Source organism: Thalassophryne amazonica, chromosome 18, assembly GCF_902500255.1.
Source record: "Thalassophryne amazonica chromosome 18, fThaAma1.1, whole genome shotgun sequence".
In the NCBI taxonomy this organism is placed as follows: domain Eukaryota; kingdom Metazoa; phylum Chordata; class Actinopteri; order Batrachoidiformes; family Batrachoididae; genus Thalassophryne; species Thalassophryne amazonica.
This window is the reverse complement of record NC_047120.1, coordinates 53,458,751-53,477,193: the sequence shown is the minus strand read 5'-3', so window position 1 is coordinate 53,477,193 and position 18,443 is coordinate 53,458,751. Positions and strand designations below refer to the sequence as shown.

General features: G+C 40.9%; 1 protein-coding gene across 4 annotated transcripts in view; it reads left to right on the top strand.

Annotated features, from left to right (window-relative positions):
• The window catches only part of si:ch211-234p6.5 (pleckstrin homology domain-containing family A member 7), a 34,901-nt gene that overhangs the window by 9,924 nt on the left and 6,534 nt on the right, over positions 1-18,443 (top strand). The window contains exons 2-22 of one of the 4 annotated variants that reach the window (XM_034194080.1): positions 611-680; positions 800-898; positions 991-1,063; positions 1,149-1,249; positions 5,050-5,168; positions 5,264-5,476; positions 5,580-5,853; positions 6,036-6,095; positions 6,328-6,471; positions 8,045-8,104; positions 8,183-8,263; positions 8,428-8,580; positions 9,745-9,843; positions 11,818-11,926; positions 13,160-13,236; positions 15,682-15,786; positions 15,875-15,959; positions 16,207-16,262; positions 16,584-16,718; positions 17,493-17,858; positions 18,054-18,181. In XM_034194080.1, coding sequence (XP_034049971.1) covers positions 611-680; positions 800-898; positions 991-1,063; positions 1,149-1,249; positions 5,050-5,168; positions 5,264-5,476; positions 5,580-5,853; positions 6,036-6,095; positions 6,328-6,471; positions 8,045-8,104; positions 8,183-8,263; positions 8,428-8,580; positions 9,745-9,843; positions 11,818-11,926; positions 13,160-13,236; positions 15,682-15,786; positions 15,875-15,959; positions 16,207-16,262; positions 16,584-16,718; positions 17,493-17,858; positions 18,054-18,181 — 2,607 coding nt within the window. Of the gene's footprint in view, positions 1-610; positions 681-799; positions 899-990; positions 1,064-1,148; positions 1,250-5,049; positions 5,169-5,263; positions 5,477-5,579; positions 5,854-6,035; positions 6,096-6,327; positions 6,472-8,044; positions 8,105-8,182; positions 8,264-8,427; positions 8,581-9,744; positions 9,844-11,817; positions 11,927-13,159; positions 13,237-15,681; positions 15,787-15,874; positions 15,960-16,206; positions 16,263-16,580; positions 16,719-17,492; positions 17,859-18,053; positions 18,182-18,443 lie in introns of all 4 variants that reach the window. The other 3 variants (XM_034194081.1, XM_034194079.1, XM_034194082.1) reach the window with 3 other exon arrangements.

Below are 18,443 nucleotides of genomic sequence, written 5' to 3'. Positions count from 1 at the left end.
GTCTTTTGTTGTTGCGCCATCACGTGGCTCAGCGGTGCCAGCCAACAGCCATGCAGGTAGGCTCAGCCTGGCCCGCCCACTCAGCGCTCTCCAAGTCAGCCCTCTACCTCAGGAGATTTTAAGTTGTGCTGAGTGATATTTTTTAAACAAAAATGTTGATTGTGATAAATAAAGTATTTTGTTGTCACATACAATGTTTGGCGAAATTCTATCCTAGGTCTTTTGGATCCTTTGGATCTATGAAGCTTAAATATGAAAAAGTATCGGTATCGGTATTGGTGATACTGGGCCTGTATTTACTTGGTATCAAATCAATACCAAAATTCCCGGTATCGCCCACCTTTATTGCGGGGGGGGGGGGGGGGGGGGGGGTTCACACAATATGGCCTATTTTAACATCAATTTGTTTTTGTTTGTTCATCAAATAACATGTTACTGCCCTCTAGTGGCTGGAGAAAAAATTGAGGTGTTAGTGTTTAGTGAGTACAGAAAATTTACCTCCACCGACTGTTTAAACATATTGTAGTTCTGTTGTTATTGTAGACAAATATTTATAATTATTTTCCACTTAATCTAATTTGGTCATTATCTTCTGATGGTTTGATTGCAGGATGGAGGACCAGGACAGAGTAAGCCAAGCATCCAGTGTGGCTACCATTTCCTATTTCCCTGTCAGAAAGGTTCATTTTTAACTCTTATTTTTTTATGCACCTGCACACACACACTGATACACATCATGAAGTGACACCTCTGTGTGTCATGATGGAGGATGTGAACGTACTGTCTTCTTCTCAAACAGGAGAGTGATGGCAAGGTGCATACATTTGGGAAAAGATGCCAGGCTGCCAAGAGAGATCCCAACTGTCCTGTGGTCATCAGGGGATGGCTAAATAAAAAAGTAAAGTTCCAAACTGCATTCCTGAGTGTTCCAAAATCATACCTCCAGCTGAAAAGCAGCTCTGATCCCTACTCCTTCATGTTCTCCTGTAGGATAGCTCTGGTTTGAAGTTATGGAAGAGAAGGTGGTTTGTTCTCTCCAACTACTGTCTCTTTTACTATAAAGGTAATTAAACACAGTGGGTGGAACTTTGTTCATTTGTTCGAAATGTACAGTTTTGCTTCTGTGCTTCATTCTGTCTTCTCATCAGACAGCAGAGAAGAATCTGTGCTGGGCAGCATCCCGCTCCCGAGCTACAAAATCCTCTTCTGCACACCGCGAGAATGCAAGAACAGAAAGTTCACCTTCAAGGTATTGTACGGAGGTCGTGATGTGCAAAACAGCAACTCAAACAACAGCATTTTTGAAAACATAAAATATAATTTTTTTTAACATATATGGACAAAATGGAGATCATAAAACCATGAAGCTGGACTCTCTGGTAGACGGAAAAAATCCATTGTCCCTCAGGCCATCAGACTGTACAACTCCTCCCTCTGGGGGAGGAGGAGTAACAGGAAGACAGGGGACGCGAAGGAGAGGAACAGTGGAGCCAGTTAACCAGTAACGATCAGTATGTCTGGTATTTATGTTTATATTTACAAATTGTTTTTTTTACTTTCACTTTTGATGCTCTGTGTGCTTCTTACCCTTTGTGCTGCTATACAGTTCTGCTGGAACCTCAATTTCCCTGAGGGAGTTTCCCCAAGGGATTAATAAAGTTCTAATCTAATCTAAAGTTGTGACTATCTTCAAAACTCTTTGAAAAGCACAACTTAAAATAAATAAATAGTGACATATTGGAAAGCACAAATCAGAAATTACAACATTTCACTTAAAGGTAGCATGAAATTAACCTTTTAAATTCTGATTTCAAGTCAGGAGCTCACAGAAAGAAACTGTTTTAAAGTGTAAAACCACAAGAAGAGCAAAGATGTTTGATTTTCCATTCATATGTTAAGTGGTTGGCTCTCACTGCGGTATTGTATCACTTCCTGTTCCGGAGCACAGCGGTGTTTTGCTGTATCTGTTAGCTGTTTAATCTGCGCAGTTAGATTGATCTAGTTAACTAGATAACGATTTGTTTCACAGTGTAATCTTCACGTGCCTTAACTAAAGCACTCCTTCTGCTGAATCACCTCTAAATTATTTACACATTATTCACTTTGTGTGTTTTTAGGAATCCGCTAGCTTAGCGCAGCTACTACCTCTTAGCCAGTTTAGCATGGCGGCTTCTCCTGTCTCTCCTGCACTTTTCTGCTCTGGGTGTGAAATGTTTAGTTATTCCTCGGCCTCCTTTAACAGTAATGGTACTTGTAATAAGTGCAGCTTATTCGTAGCTTTGGAGGCCAGGCTGGGCGAATTGGAGACTCGGCTCCGCACCGTGGAAAATTCTACAGCTAGCCAGGCCCCTGTAGTCAGTGCGGACCAAGGTAGCTTAGCCGCCGTTAGTTCCCTTCCAGCAGATCCCGAGCAGCCGGGAAAGCAGGCCGACAGGGTGACTGTGAGGAGGAAGCGTAGCCCTAAACAGAAGCCCCGTGTACACCGCCAACCCGTTCACATTTCTAACCGTTTTTCCTCACTCGGCGACACACCCGCCGAGGATCAAACTCTGGTTATTGGTGACTCTGTTTTGAGAAATGTGAAGTTAGCGACACCAGCAACCATAGTCAATTGTCTTCCGGGGGCCAGAGCAGGCGACATTGAAGGAAATTTGAAACTGCTGGCTAAGGCTAAGCGTAAATTTGGTAAGATTGTAATTCACGTTGGCAGTAATGACACCCGGTTACGTCAATCAGAGGTCACTAAAATTAACATTGAATCGGTGTGTAACTTTGCAAAAACAATGTTGGACTCTGTAGTTTTCTCTGGGCCCCTCCCCAATCAGACCGGGAGTGACATGTTTAGCCGCATGTTCTCCTTGAATTGCTGGCTGTCTGAGTGATGTCCAAAAAATGAGGCGGGCTTCATAGATAATTGGCAAAGCTTCTGGGGAAAACCTGGTCTTGTTAGGACAGACGGCATCCATCCCACTTTGGATGGAGCAGCTCTCATTTCTAGAAATCTGGCCAATTTTCTTAAATCCTCCAAACCGTGACTATCCAGGGTTGGGACCAGGAAGCAGAGTTGTAGTCTTACACACCTCTCTGCAGCTTCTCTCCCCCTGCCATCCCCTCATTACCCCATCCCCGTAGAGACGGTGCCTGCTCCCAGACCACCAATAACCAGCAAAAATTTATTTAAGCATAAAAATTCAAAAAGAAAAAATAATATAGCACCTTCAACTGCACCACAGACTAAAACAGTTAAATGTGGTCTATTAAACATTAGGTCTCTCTCTTCTAAGTCCCTGTTATTAAATGATATAATAATTGATCAACATATTGATTTATTCTGCCTTACAGAAACCTGGTTACAGCAGGATGAATATGTTAGTTTAAATGAGTCAACACCCCCGAGTCACACTAACTGCCAGAATGCTCGTAGCACGGGCCGGGGAGGAGGATTAGCAGCAATCTTCCATTCCAGCTTATTAATTAATCAAAAACCCAGACAGAGCTTTAATTCATTTGAAAGCTTGACTCTTAGTCTTGTCCATCCAAATTGGAAGTCCCAAAACCAGTTTTATTTGTTATTATCTATCGTCCACCTGGTCGTTACTGTGAGTTTCTCTGTGAATTTTCAGAACTTTTGTCTGACTTAGTGCTTAGCTCAGATAAGATCATTATAGTGGGCGATTTTAACATCCACACAGATGCTGAGAATGACAGCCTCAACACTGCATTTAATCTATTATTAGACTCAATTGGCTTTGCTCAAAAAGTAAATGAGTCCACCCACCACTTTAATCATATCTTAGATCTTGTTCTGACTTATGGTATGGAAATTGAAGACTTAACAGTATTCCCTGAAAACTCCCTTCTGTCTGATCATTTCTTAATAACATTTACATTTACCCTGATGGACTACCCAGCAGTGGGGAATAAGTTTCATTACACTAGAAGTCTTTCAGAAAGCGCTGTAACTAGGTTTAAGGATATGATTCCTTCTTTATGTTCTCTAATGCCATATACCAACACAGTGCAGAGTAGCTACCTAAACTCTGTAAGTGAAATAGAGTATCCCGTCAATAGTTTTACATCCTCATTGAAGACAACTTTGGATGCTATAGCTCCTCTGAAAAAGAGAGCTTTAAATCAGAAGTGCCTGACTCTGTGGTATAACTCACAACCTCGCAGCTTAAAGCAGATAACCCGTAAGTTGGAGAGGAAATGGCGTCTCACTAATTTAGAAGATCTTCACTTAGCCTGGAAAAAGAGTCTGTTGCTCTATAAAAAAGCCCTCCGTAAAGCTAGGACATCTTACTACTCATCACTAATTGAAGAAAATAAGAACAACCCCAGGTTTCTTTTCAGCACTGTAGCCAGGCTGACAAAGAGTCAGAGCTCTATTGAGCCGAGTATTCCTTTAACTTTAACTAGTAATGACTTCATGACTTTCTTTGCTAATAAAATTTTAACTATTAGAGAAAAAATTACTCATAACCATCCCAAAGACGTATCGTTCTCTTTGGCTGCTTTCAGTGATGCCGGTATTTGGTTAGACTCTTTCTCTCCGATTGTTCTGTCTGAGTTATTTTCATTAGTTACTTCATATAATAAATAAGCGCTTCCAGCAGGGACAGTATGTTAAAAGAAAAATTATAATGAGTAGAGAGTTGATTTTGTGGTTGCTTTCAGGATTTGTCTGTGCTGTGTTCTACAGGGGGCAGCATAGTTAAACATTCTGGCTCATTTTTTGGCTCTTTTGTTGCTTTTGATGTTTTCAGAAGTGATCATGTTAAAAATTAATTTCAGCTTCTTAGTATTTGCAAATGTACCACAGACAACACTGGAATTTATCGGTTATCAATTATCTGTAACTTCCGATACATTTTTGGGTGGTTTATCTGTTTATCTTTATCAAAGATAACTTTTCAGTTATCTTATCTGTTATCGAAGTTAATTTTTTGGTTATCTGTGCCCACCACTGTATATATATATATATATATATATATATATATATATATATATATATATATATATATATATATGTGTGTGTGTGTGTACTAGGTGGTGCACCAGGGGATGCGTTCGTATTTCTTCAGCGCTGACACACAGGAGGATATGTTGGGATGGGTCCGTGCCCTCAGTCAGTCTGCAGCCATGGAACCCAGCAGCTCCATGAACAGGTACGTAACACTGTGCACCGCGGAATATTCAACATTTTTATATTGGAGCAATTGTTCCGTCCGGATGAGTGTTTTTGTGTCTCTGATGCTTTCAGGCGTTGCTCGAGTTACCAGGACTTCACACAGATAGGTGGCAGCAGTGAATCAGTGGAGTTCCCCAGATCAACCTGCGATGGAGAAGACCCCGCCCACCAACCCAGACAGGTCACCAGGACCCTAAGTGAACCGAGCCACCTGACAGGTGGGAGGAAGGCATCACCCCACTTGGAGCACAGGGGGAGGCCGGGTGTTCGTCAGAGAAACAGCAGGTTGTTGACTTTTTTGTGTTTCTGAAGTCTGCATGTGGAAGAATCCTGCAGGTTTCCAAAAGATGAATGTTTCATGCTACTTTTTACTCAGATGTTCACGCAGCCCTTCACCGCGCCCGCCGAGCACTCCCGATTTCAGCAGCAGAAGAGCTCGTGGTCCAAACCCGGATGGAGATTCTCCTCCCTACACAGCTGACAGTATGTCACCCAGACAGACTGAAATAAGAGGTCAGCTGTGGTCACGACCTCATACGCCAGTGGGACGAGTAGATATTCGACCCCAGAATGACCTGCACTCTGCACCTGCTTCACCTAAGCTGGAGTTCAAATCCCCTCCGAATACTCTAATCACAGAGAGGTGGCAAAACCCGAGCAAGGTGAGAAGTTTTTTAAATTCAGTTTCGATTAACTCAGCTGTGTTACCTACAATATTTATGTATTTGTATTTTTTTCCCAAAGGAATCAACATTATTACATTATTTTTCTTTCTTTCTTATTTTAGATGTTTTTTTTTTAATAAAACCGTATTTTAATTTTAATTTATTTATGTATTTTGCAGCCTACTCCTACATATGGTTCTGTTCATTACATTCCAAGTGGGAGAAGACCAGTGGGAAAGGTGACGATAACGTCAATAATAAATGTCACTCAAACAATTGTCAGTCTGCAATGCTTATTTTATAAAGTAATAGCATTTCCTTTTGCAAAAGTTGTTGTTAAAGTAGACCCTCGCAATCACTAGTGGGGTCGACTTAACGTGTAAAATGGAACTGCACAGTACATATTTTGCATAATTCCCTGTGTTCTCGGGTTTTCTCACTTCTTTATTTATGCATCATCTCTTCCTTCAGAGCTTCTCCACGGGGGCGCATGCAGATCTCCTGCCTCCTTTGCCCCCTTCATCAAGAGCCGTACATGCACCCCACCCCTCACACCTCCACCACCACCATCATCTCCGCAGCCATTTATCTGTTTGTTTGCTACCACAAGCTATGGTACCCGCTGCCTTACTTACAGCTTTTTGAGTTTTTATGGGTTCTTGCATGGTGTCAATTTTTCATTTTAAATGGATTTGTGCTGTTTGTGTTGGTGTTGTGTCACTTCACGTGTGTAGCATGTCTTACGGCGCTGTGTCTCTGACAGTGACATGTTTTATGTGCAGACTGTATTAAAATGTCACTAACAAAATCTCAGTTTTAACCATTTGTGTTACTGTTGTTTGTTGTATTGTCAACTTTTTACCGTTGTAACTAAAGTGAATAAATCTGTCTTGTGTGTTTTGTCTCATTATGTTATGTTATTGTTCTCTGTGGTGGTAACACTGAGTTGGTCCATGCCAATCAGCTTGTGTCAACAATAACTTAAAAACAATAAATGTTACCATCTTATAACTCACCAAATTTAAAAAAAAAATGCATGCGGTGCATCGGGAAAGTATTCACAGCACTCCACTTTTTCCACATTTTGTTCTGTTACAGCCTTATTCCAAAATGGAGGAAATTCATTTTTCCCCTCAAAATTCTACCCACAGTACCCCATAATGACAATGTGGAAAAACAATTTTTTGAGATTTTTGCAATTTTATTAAAAATAATATAAAAAATAAGAAATCACATGTACATAAGTATTCACAGCTCAAAATTGGGCTCAGGTGCATCCTGTTTCCACTGATCATCCTTGAGATGTTTCTACAACTTAATTGTATTTCACCTGGGGTAATTTCAGTTGATTGGACATGATTTGGAAAGGCACACACATCTACATATAAGGTCCCACAGTTGACAGTGCATGTCAGAACACAAACCATACTCTAAAAAAGAACCGCTGTCTCAATGACAAAAAGTGGTGTAACAATTTGCATAGATTGCTTTAAGTTATTTCAAGCAGTTCCTTTTTAGAGTGCAGCAGGACAGTAGGACAAGGGCCATATTAGTCTAGAACAGTTGAGTTATCCTCTCTTAAATGATGTGCATACATGTCTAAGCTAGGTCCTAGAGTCTAGGACCTAGACTATATTCACCCCGCCCCGCCCACCCACCCAAGAGATACACTCTAAAAAAGAAACTATTGTCTCAATGAGAAAAATTGATGTACCAATTTGAATTGATTTTTTAAAGTTATTTCACCTTAGTTATTTCAACTTTCAACTGAGTTAATGCCACAAGACGTCTCTCATTAAGTTGAAATAACTTTAAAAAATTGATGCAAATTGTTACATCACTTTTTCTCATTGAGACAACGGTTAATTTTTTAGAGTGTAGAAGGAGAGATGTAGAAAATGTTTTCATAAAATTTAGCTTTACACAGTGAAATCACCAGTGTAAAATTAACACAGACAGTGTTAAATTAACACTGCAAGTGTCTACATATACCTCACTGACCCAGTGTGGACTCAAATAGACACTGTCAGTGTCTATATATTCCCCACTGAACCAGTGTGGATTCAAATAGACACTGTAAGTGTTAATTTAACACTGGTAATTTTGCTGTGTACAATTATAAGAAAGTGAACATGAAGTCCAAAATACACTCTGATTAAAAATAAAAATTTACCTTGGTGTATTTCAGCCCTCAAAGTCTGACCTTAAGGAAATCCCACCAATCAGGCCCCTTGAAAGTGATGCGGATGTGAGTATTCCCTAAATCTGCCACCATAATCATGGCTTTGTGTATTATTAGATGTGTAATTATCATGATCCCGCTCAGGCTGTGCTGACGCGGTTGTGTGGGTGTGACAAACTGCTGCAGTCTCTGTCTGTGGAACTGGCCCAGCTACAAATGGACAAGGTTAGTCACTTTACAGGAGCTACGGTTGTGCTCAGAGATTTACATACACTGGTTGCTGTCATGAACGTCACGGGAATGTTGGGTTTTCAATCATATCTTTGAATTGTTCTTTTACAGAGAGAGACAATCTGCATGTTTTAGTGTATTTTGTGTCCCTCTACCAGGACAGCGTCCAGTGTGCCTTAGAAGTATCCAGAGTACAACTAGAGGAGTGGAAGAGCCAAGGACCCCGGGCCCAGGAAGAAACACTGTCCCAGAAGGCTTTGCTTCAGGAAGAACTCGTCACAATCCGGGCTAGAATGTGTGACGTCTCGTTGGTATGTAAATAATTTAGGGGACAGTGAACATAAATGAAAAACAGTGGCAATGCATGAGTAAATCTCCAGATTACATTTCCCCCCCATACACTGAAAAAAATTTGGAGTAATATTTACTTGAAAAAACCTAGGCAAGTTTTTCACTCAGAAATTCCAAGTAAATTTTACAAGGGGAATTCTTAAGTAAATTTTACTTGCATATATTAGTTTTTTTTTTCTAAAAGAATAACTCAAGTAACATTTACTAGCAATTATCAATTAAATATTTTCATTGAATTTTACTCTGTCTTTATTCATAAAAAGTAAAACTTTTCAGCTGTTCCCCTTGTTTTCACTCATGCAGATCCAATTTGGATCTGCATGATTTGGCACAAATTCTACACTGGATACCCTTCCTGACACATCTCCACATTACATGGAGAAATGTGGCAGGGGTGGGCTTTGAACCGAGAACCATCTGCGCTAAAACCAAGTGCACTAACCGCTTGTCCACCACCCCTGCGCTGACTTTTAAAGCCCTTTGGTTTTCACTCGGAGGTGCCACAGCAGATCTTGGATCATTAGTTCATGAATGTGTTGATTATAAAACAACCATCGATGCGTCTTGATGCATCTTTTTACTAAACAGAATTTCTTTTGTTTTACTGTCTCACAAATTTAAGTATTTTTAATAATCCATAGAAGGCAGAGGTGTGGCCAAATGGTTAGTGCACTTGGTTTCAGTGCAAAAGGTTTCCAATTCCCTGCCACATTTCTCCATGTAATGTGGAGGTGCATCACTGGAAGGCATCCAATGTAGAATTTGTCCCAAATCAACATGCAGATCCAAACTGGATCTGCTGTGGCAACCTTGAGTGAAAACACGGGGAACAACCTTAACGTTTTACTTTTTATGAATAACGACAGAGTAAAATTGAATGAAAATATTCAATTGATAATTGCTAGTAAATGTTACTTGAGTTATTCTTTTAGAAAAACTAATATATGCAAGTAAAATTTAGTTAAGAATTTTCCGTGTAAAATTTACTTGGAATTTCTGAGTGAAAAAACTTTCCTAGGTTGTTTCAAGTAAATATCACTCCAATTTTTTTTCAGTGTGGCAGCTATAACACTATGGTACATATAATATATTGGAATGTTGTTTTGTTTTTCTTTTCAATCAAGGAAATGGAAAGAGTGTGGAGTCAGTATGAGAGAATGGAAAGTGAACTGTCTGTGATCCATTCACACCTTCAGCACATCTGTAACTTTGGAATGCCACAGGTATCTAAATTTATTTTCAATAACATAATTAATTTCTTTACAGGCTTCGTACATAGACTGATTCAGAAGCACTTTTTCTAAAAATTTGGGATTTTTTTTTCTTTACATCCCAATGACAATCCATATAGATTAGATCCACGTGCTGGATTAGATGATTTCTGGAAGGGATGCAGAATGGATTCTGATTGATTGTTGTTGTGTTGTGTTCTGTATTGTTAGTCTTTTTGGTAGAATGGCCTAAGCAGAGGGTCACCCCTTTGAGTCTGGTCTGCTTGAGGTTTCTTCCTCAAATCTTCAAAGGGCATTTTTCCTTACCGCTGTCACCTGTGTGCTTGCTCTAGGGGTTGGTAAGGTTAGACCTTACTTGTGTGAAGCACCTTAAGGCAGCTTTGTTGTGATTTGGTGCTATATAAACTAAATAAATTGAATATAATGCTCTAACACTAAATATCAGAAAAGCTGTTGCCAAGTCAGTCTCAAACAAGCAATAAGTTCAACCAATTCTACTGTATATCCCTCTTTGTGGTGAGCAATTTTTTTTTTGGCTTAGTATCAAATTTTCAACCCAATCAGAGGGCAAAATGTGATTTTCAGCTCTATCTGAAGGTGGGGCTGAGCCACTGAAGATCAGAAAAAAGGAATATTTTCTGCTTCGATAATACTGATAAGGAAAAAACATTTTCCAGTCACATGGTTGTAATGTAATAATGCAACTATTGTGAAACAGTCAGAAATGAACAGTTTATTTTAGCAATTTATTGCATTTTTCCTCAAGAGCTCTCTCTATTCCATTTGTTTCCTACCTCACTCGACCATCTTTCCACTCGCTCATTGAGCAGGAGGAGGGAAAGAGAATTATTCATTTGGATAGCTGACATTACATATCTCTACTAATGCTTTTTATGGCTGTTCTAAGTAGATGTAAAGATGAGTGTATTTTGGGCAGTAGGGTCGTCCTCCAGCAGGCATCAATTATCATATATTATCATATATTATCATATTTCATGTGGTTTGGAGGCGTGATCTTGAAGGCAGTGAGGATTTTTTTTCGCAGTTGTAAATGTTCAAATTCTAGTTTCGTCATGCTAGTCCGTACAATATTCTCACTTTAATTTATGCCCCTCTGTAGGGATGAATATGGGTGGTACAGCCAGTTAGTATGCTTGTAGCCAAACCAGGGGTCCCGTAAAAGGGGAGAATAGGAGAATTATTCTAGGGGCCTATGACTGACAGGAGCCCAGAAAGGCCTCAATACAATTATAATAATGATAATATTGGGGGGTGACCCACTGAGATTTCTTTACATGGGACCCAAAATCCCTAGTGGTGCCCCTGAGCCAAACTAAAAGTTCCCTGATTGGAAGCCATTCTCCTTGTCCATCTGGAGTAGTGTCAGGAAGGACATCTGGTGTAAAATCTGAGCCAAATCAGTGTGCAGAACCATTTCATATCTGCTGTATCAGGCCTGCTCAAAAATGGGAGAAGATGGAAAAAAAAACATTCATGCCGTTCATGAGTGAAGGCCATTTGGCAATGTAGAGTATTAAGAGGGAAACACATTTAAAGTGTCAAACGTCCTGTGCTGCTATCTATCTGTCACTGAAGGATTTTTTTCTTTGTCCCTTACCAAATTCTATTAGCTACAAAGCTACAATTAGCTTTGCAGTTAGCTTTTTAATGCTCAGTTAGTTTTGTATTGACTTTTGACTTTGATTAGATTCAGTTACTTTTTTGTGGGGATTGACTTTAGTTGTTTTAATTCAGTTTGCGTGTCACTATGTGCTGTTAACTTTATTCACTTAGCGTTATATTTTGGATGTTTTTTGCTAATGTTCAGTTGGAGTCAGTTAGCGTGACTGGTGCAGTAAATTATATCAGCATTTTGCTCAAATATCTTGGGGTGTTGTGAGTCGAATTACAGAGTTATAATTATTTTTGTTTTTGTTTTTTTTTTACCTTGTTCGTCTTTTTTAGGAACAGTCTCAGGCCCAGAGAGAGCTGTGGATGATGGAAGACATCCTGGCTGGACTAAAGGTCAACAGGGATCACTTCCGACTCTTGCTGGGGCTACAAAGACTCCACAGTAAGTTGGCCCTCATCAACTTAATTAAATTACATTTATGACTTTGAGAGGAGTTCTACTGCCTGTGTTACAGTTCTAAATATTTAGGGGGGTTTATTCCAATGATTTATAGAGATGTCACCATTTCATACATTTTCAAAACTGTAAAAATTGTTTTACAACATGTAATGCAATTGCAAATTTAAAGTACAACAAAGCCCTCCAGAATATGAGAAAAATAAATAAATAAAAAAGCTCCACAAAAAAACCCTATGCATTCACAAGTATTTTTAATTTAATGTGCAGTAACTAATCAATCAATCAATCAACTTTTTTCTTATATAGCGCCAAATCACAACAAACAGTTGCCCCAAGGCGCTCTATATTGTAAGGCAAGGCCATACAATAATTATGAAAAACCCCAACGGTCAAAATGACCCCCTATGAGCAAGCACTTGGCTACAGTGGGAAGGAAAAACTCCCTTTTAACAGGAAGAAACCTCCAGCAGAACCAGGCTCAGGGAGGGGCAGTCTTCTGCTGAGACTGGTTGGGGCTGAGGGAAAGAACCAGGAAAAAGACATGCTGTGAAGGGGGGCAGAGATCGATCACTAATGATTAAATGCAGAGTGATGCATACGGAGCAAAAAGAGAAAGAAACAGTGCATCATGGGAACCCCCCCCACAGTCTACGTCTAAAGCAGCATAACCAAGGGATGGTCCAGGGTCACCTGATCCAGCCCTAACTATAAGCCTTAGCGAAAAGGAAAGTTTTAAGCCTAATCTTAAAAGTAGAGAGGGTATCTGTCTCCCTGATCTGAATTGGGAGCTGGTTCCACAGGAGAGGAGCCTGAAAGCTGAAGGCTCTGCCTCCCATTCTACTCTTACAAACCCTAGGAACTACAAGTAAGCCTGCAGTCTGAGATAAGATGGGACCTGATTATTCAAAACCTTATAAGTAAGAAGAAGAATTTTAAATTCTATTCTAGAATTAACAGGAAGCCACTGAAGAGAGGCCAATATGGGTGAGATATGCTCTCTCCTGCTAGTAACTAATGTAATGTATTATTTTATTCACTATTGAATGAAGTTAAATGGTAACATTATATTGTACAATCCTACATATTATAGAACTGTTTTTAGATTAAAAGGCAAATGGATTGTTTTGCAGTTTGGAGCAAAAAAAAAAACAAAAACATTTAAATAATGAGAACAGATAATCTGTGTTCGCAATGTGACATTTCTGTCCCTCCAAGTGTCCGCTGCAGTGATGACCACACATCCTGGAGCCACTGATTCTCCAACAGAGAGGCTGCAGACTGGATTCCAAAAAGTAAGACCCCACTGTCCCATTCTTTGTGGCCTTGATGTTGATTTTCTGCCCATAAACATACTCTTCAGTAAACCTCAACTTTGCGGCTCCTGCTGTGATCTTTGAGGAACCAATGGATGCCCTGAGTGCAGCACTCGGAAATCTGAGTGAGGAGTCTGAGTGCCTGGGTTTGTGATTATCCTGGATCAAGTCTAAGATCTTCATTGACTTTCTGGACTCAACCATCTGAAACTTATCAGGTGAAAGTGTTGAATTTCTACAGTCATTCATTTATTTTGGGAATGACACTTGTGTCTCTGGGTCCTCGACCTTTAAGAACCAGAGATGCTTGAGAAGAGCTTATGGAGTCAAGAGGTCAATGGACAGAGATGTTTTTGGTGATGCCCAAAGAAGAGCAAATGTCCAAGTCTTTAGGGTCCTGGTGGTTCCTGTTTTAGGCTAGTACTTCTGTCTCACTGACGCAAGACTGGTGGAGAAGAGGCAGAGACACAAAATCATGCGAAAACTGGGGAAAAGGAGATAACTTTCTCATGTGGAATCTCACTAAATTCGTTCTCCTGACACGTGCACATGATGGTCGACTGTCCACTGAATGGCATCCGGAGTGGGAGCAAAAATTACGTCCACGAATCTCGAAAAGTCTGCACACACGCCGCCTGAGAACTGCGAAAGTCAAGCAGCACTGGTGCGGTCATTGCAGACGCAAGGATTCGCGTGTGAATACCAGGTGGCACTCTCACGGATGTTGAGCACCACTGTGGCGTGGCTGAAATGACGACACATTTGCGTACACAGTGCTCAGGATGGCTGCAGAGTATTACATTATATGAAAGAGGCTGTGAAAATTCCCCTGACTTTGGGCAGAAAAAGCACTGAAAATAATAATTGAATAAAGAAATAATGATTAAAAAAGAAGAAAAGTGTGACCAACTACTCGCGGATTTACAGAATGATGTCCACTGAGCTGCGTCTCGCAAGTTCCATTGACGTCCTCACAGACAATAACAATAAAAACAATTCTCCTGGTCCACATTGACAAAATGTGTCTTTAACATCTCAAAACTGTCTTCTGTTGAAGAGTAGAGAAGCTTGAATCTTCAACTGGACTGGGTTGCTTGACGCAAGGACGTTTCGCTTCAAATCACAGAAGCTTCCTCAGCTAAAATTCTTGCTCTGGTAGTCTGACTTCTGTCTGACCCTTGTCGAGAAGAATAAACAGAAGTCGCAAAAGCTGGAGTTTTAAACTTAACCAGACACCTCCTACCGAGAGGTAGACTGCTATAGGCTAGTGACTAAACAATTGCTTTAATTAGCACCTATTGTGCTCTAGTTAGCACCCTCCTATTGACAGGGTAGCTATCCCTCCTAACGATGGTACTGACACCTCTCCTGATGGCGTGAATGACTCATTACCATGAACAAAAGACTGAAACTGCTTTGATCTGAGTACCCCATTGTAAACAGGGGACAAAGCATGTCTCAGAACCCCTCCCCGGTTAAGGCTGGGTTTCAACTGTTTCACATAGAATGCCTCCTTCACACCTCTCTCAAACCATTTCTTCTCTCTGGCTAAGATTTTAACTTCCTTGTCCTCAAACGTGTGGTTAGTGTCTTTAAGGTGGAGATGAACTGCAGACTGAGGTCCACTGGTGCCCTCTCTGCGGTGCTGGTATAGCCTTTTGTGTAAAGGTTGCTTAGTCTCACCTATGTAGTGTTCGTTACAGTTTTCCTGACATCTGATAGAATACACTACATTGCTCTGTTTGTAACTAGGGATCCTGTCCTTAGGGTGAACTAATTTCTGTCTCAAAGTAAACTGGGATTTTGTGCTGTTTGAAGATCCTCTGTAGTTTTTTCCCTACTCCTGCTAAATAAGGGAGAGACACTCCTCTTCTTCTTGTTGAAGAGCATAACATACTTTTCATGGATTATATGCTGTAGAGGATCAGAAAAAAGCGTCTGCTCAGAGAATGGTCCATCCCCATTCCGTCACAAAAAGCGTCCCATTTTCGTGACACTTTTTTTGTTTTTTGTTTTTGTTTTTTTTGCTATTTATAATCCTTCCTCTCCTCCTAACTCTAACCATAACCATAGCGTAAGTGTCTCCCCTCCCCTAACCCTAACCATAACCATAACTCCCCCAGAACCCCCCGCCCTATCACCCCACATTTCGTGCCCCCGTCACGAAATGAATTCGTGCCCCATTACGAAAAGCGCCCCATTTGGGTGCCCCATCACAAACCCAGAGATGTACTTTTCATAATGCCATCATAAACTGCTGTGAGACTGGGTTGGTTCTACAATACTACTTTTACCACAGATCACCCATTTTTTTTTAAGCCCCAAGTGGGAATCAGATATTTTTTGCACCAAAACATACACATTTTGGCACTGGGAGACCGCCCTTAGTCATCTTTCCTTTTGTATGATCTATAATTTTTGCAGGATGAAAAACAAGAGCCACCAGCCCGCCCACCCTTACCCCAGGAGATCCGGGAATACAACCAGGACCAGGATGTGGATCATGGCTGGATGGACTCCCCATATGAGGTGGAACTTATTAACACTGTTGGTCATTGTTGTTAACACGCACTCATGATCTGTTAATTAACTGTGTGTATATTTGTGTGAGTTTTAGGGAATCTACAGCCGTTTTGTTGATCCAGTTCAGAGACGAGGAAAAATTCATCCTGACCTCCTTAAAGCTCCATATGATGCTCGTGGTGGGCACACATTATTACCTCTAATACAACTACAGTACCTCCAATAACCAATGTTAATACACAAAATTAGTATTTTGTGACACATCAAATAAACAGCTTAATGGAGGTTTGTGTCAAACTATTTTTTTTCATTATCCAGCCGTTGTTTCCTGTTTCAAACCCTGTTCCTCCCTTCTCTTGTGACTGACCCTCGTCTGTGTTTTCTATCCTACTCCACCCCTTTCCCACATTTTCGTTTCATCTTTAGAGCTTCCGCCAAGCTCAAAGTGGAGCATGCACGATACACCGTCCCAATCAACCAAGGTTTGATCTTTCAGAATTTCCTGTATGGTGGCTAAATTTATCAGGATGTGTGCAATGTGATCCAAAAACACACTGCATTTAGAAGCAATCAAAGCCGATTCCCTCAACAATCATCACGGCAATTACAGCCAAATTTAAGGTCTTTCATTATTTCTTCTTCCTTGCAAATAGGGCAGGTTGCAGTGCCTGTTTTAGGCAAGCGGGGGAGGCAGAGGCTCACTTCTCAGTGTGCACACATCTCATGCTCAAAGCCTGGTTAAGCCTTTTCTACGTGCAATTAAGTCCACAAAAATTCTAAACAGACTATATTTTTCCTAGAAGATGAAGATGAGTGAAGAGGAGCAGATTGAGAGAATGAAGAGGAATCAGGAGAGACTGAGTAATAGAAAGAAGCCCCCCGTGCCCACTCCAGGTGCACAAATCCAGCAGAGTCACACCCGAGAGGCGCCGGAGGAGGTTTGCCGAATCCTTCATCAGCATAACTGAGACTCGTTATAGGCAGGCATGCACATAACTGGCACTCAGTGTGCTTGTGCGTGCTAAAAATAGATGATGTGCAACAGAAAACACAAGGGAAGCACTTTAGAGTAGAGGAGGGCGATACTGGGAATTTTGGTATTGATCCGATACCAAGTAAATACAGGCCCAGTATTGCTGATATTGATACCGATACTTTTTAATATTTAAGCTTCATAGATCCAAAGGATCCAAAAGACCTAGGATAGAATTTCAGCAAACATTGTACGTGACAACAAAATACTTTATCACAATCAACATTTTTGTTTAAAAAAATATCACTCAACACAATTTAAAACAAAATCTCCTGAGGTAGAGGGCTGACAAACCACAATACAAAGGGTGCACTGCTCCGTGTTGTGTGACACAGCGCGGTGCTGCTCTTACAGATAGAGAGTAGACTTTGATGAATCTGCGTGCGCAGCAGTCAGTGCGTGCGGGAGAGAAAAAAACCTTGAGTATCGATCTTTTTACACGAGGATCGTTCAGTATCAATAAAACCGTTGGTATTGATATTATTGATATTAGGATCGAGCTGCCCACCTCTACTTTAGAGAAAGAAAACAATGACAGATTGTAGGAAAAGTGTTTCCCTCTGTGTGCTGTCTGCTGTGCATCAATGATTTTTAGCACCAGTTATGTGCACCCCTGGTTATCGGTGCTGGCATCTATTCACACAGCCCTCTGTTGTTGTCTGCCCCACCATTTCCTCAGGCTCCCTTTCCTTTAAGGGTGACACGCGTCGTTACAGCTGTGCTGCCGTCTTCTCTCGTGGCCAGACGGGTTTCTGTTGAGGATCCCCCAGCCGAGATTGACACGCCACTGCTTGAGCAGATCCCACCCAAGTTCCAATTGAAACCGGCCGATCAGAGGAGAAAAATGTTGAACAAGCCGCCCAGGCAGCTGCTGTCAGATGGCGCTGATCAAAAGCTGCCCTCAGCAGAGACGCAGCCCATCAAAAAGGCAAGCAGACAGCAGCATCATAGAGTGCGCAGGTCGGACGCAAGCAGAGTCGAGCAAATCCGAACGCGGGACCGGCCAGGTGCAACAGGCCATGGAAACATAACCTCAGACGTCAGGGTAAGACACCATTAAAAGACAGTAAAGACTGACATCATCAGGGAAACTAAACAGTCGGAAATCTTGTTGAGCATCAGCTCAGCCTGCCTTGACTCAGAACATTTCTTTGAAAACAAGTGTGTGTTTTTAAGTTGAAAAAAAAAATGAATATGTGCTGCATTAATAAACCATGCACCATCTCCTACGAATTTGCAGAAACAAGCAGTGGATGGCTCTTCTGCCCTTTTGACCCCTGATGTGGCCCCTGACCTGCAGGTGACCCCTGAGCAGAGGGAGGCTAAGCTCAGACGAGTGGATCGTATCAGAGAGAGAGTGACACGAAGGTGTGACCCTTGATATTCAAATAATGTGTAGATGTGTTATCATCTGCATGAAGATGAACAAAGTTGTTGAATTTTAATTCAAGGATTCATATATTGCCAAATTGTTGTTTATTCAGTGTTAGCAGTTAAATATGTTTGGGCTTTTCATCTTCCTCATCTCTCAATTTTATGTCTGTGCACATTAAAACTACCCTCATGCATGCAAACGTTAAGACTGAAATAACGACTTTAGAATTTTATAACATATTTCGTGACAATTGAG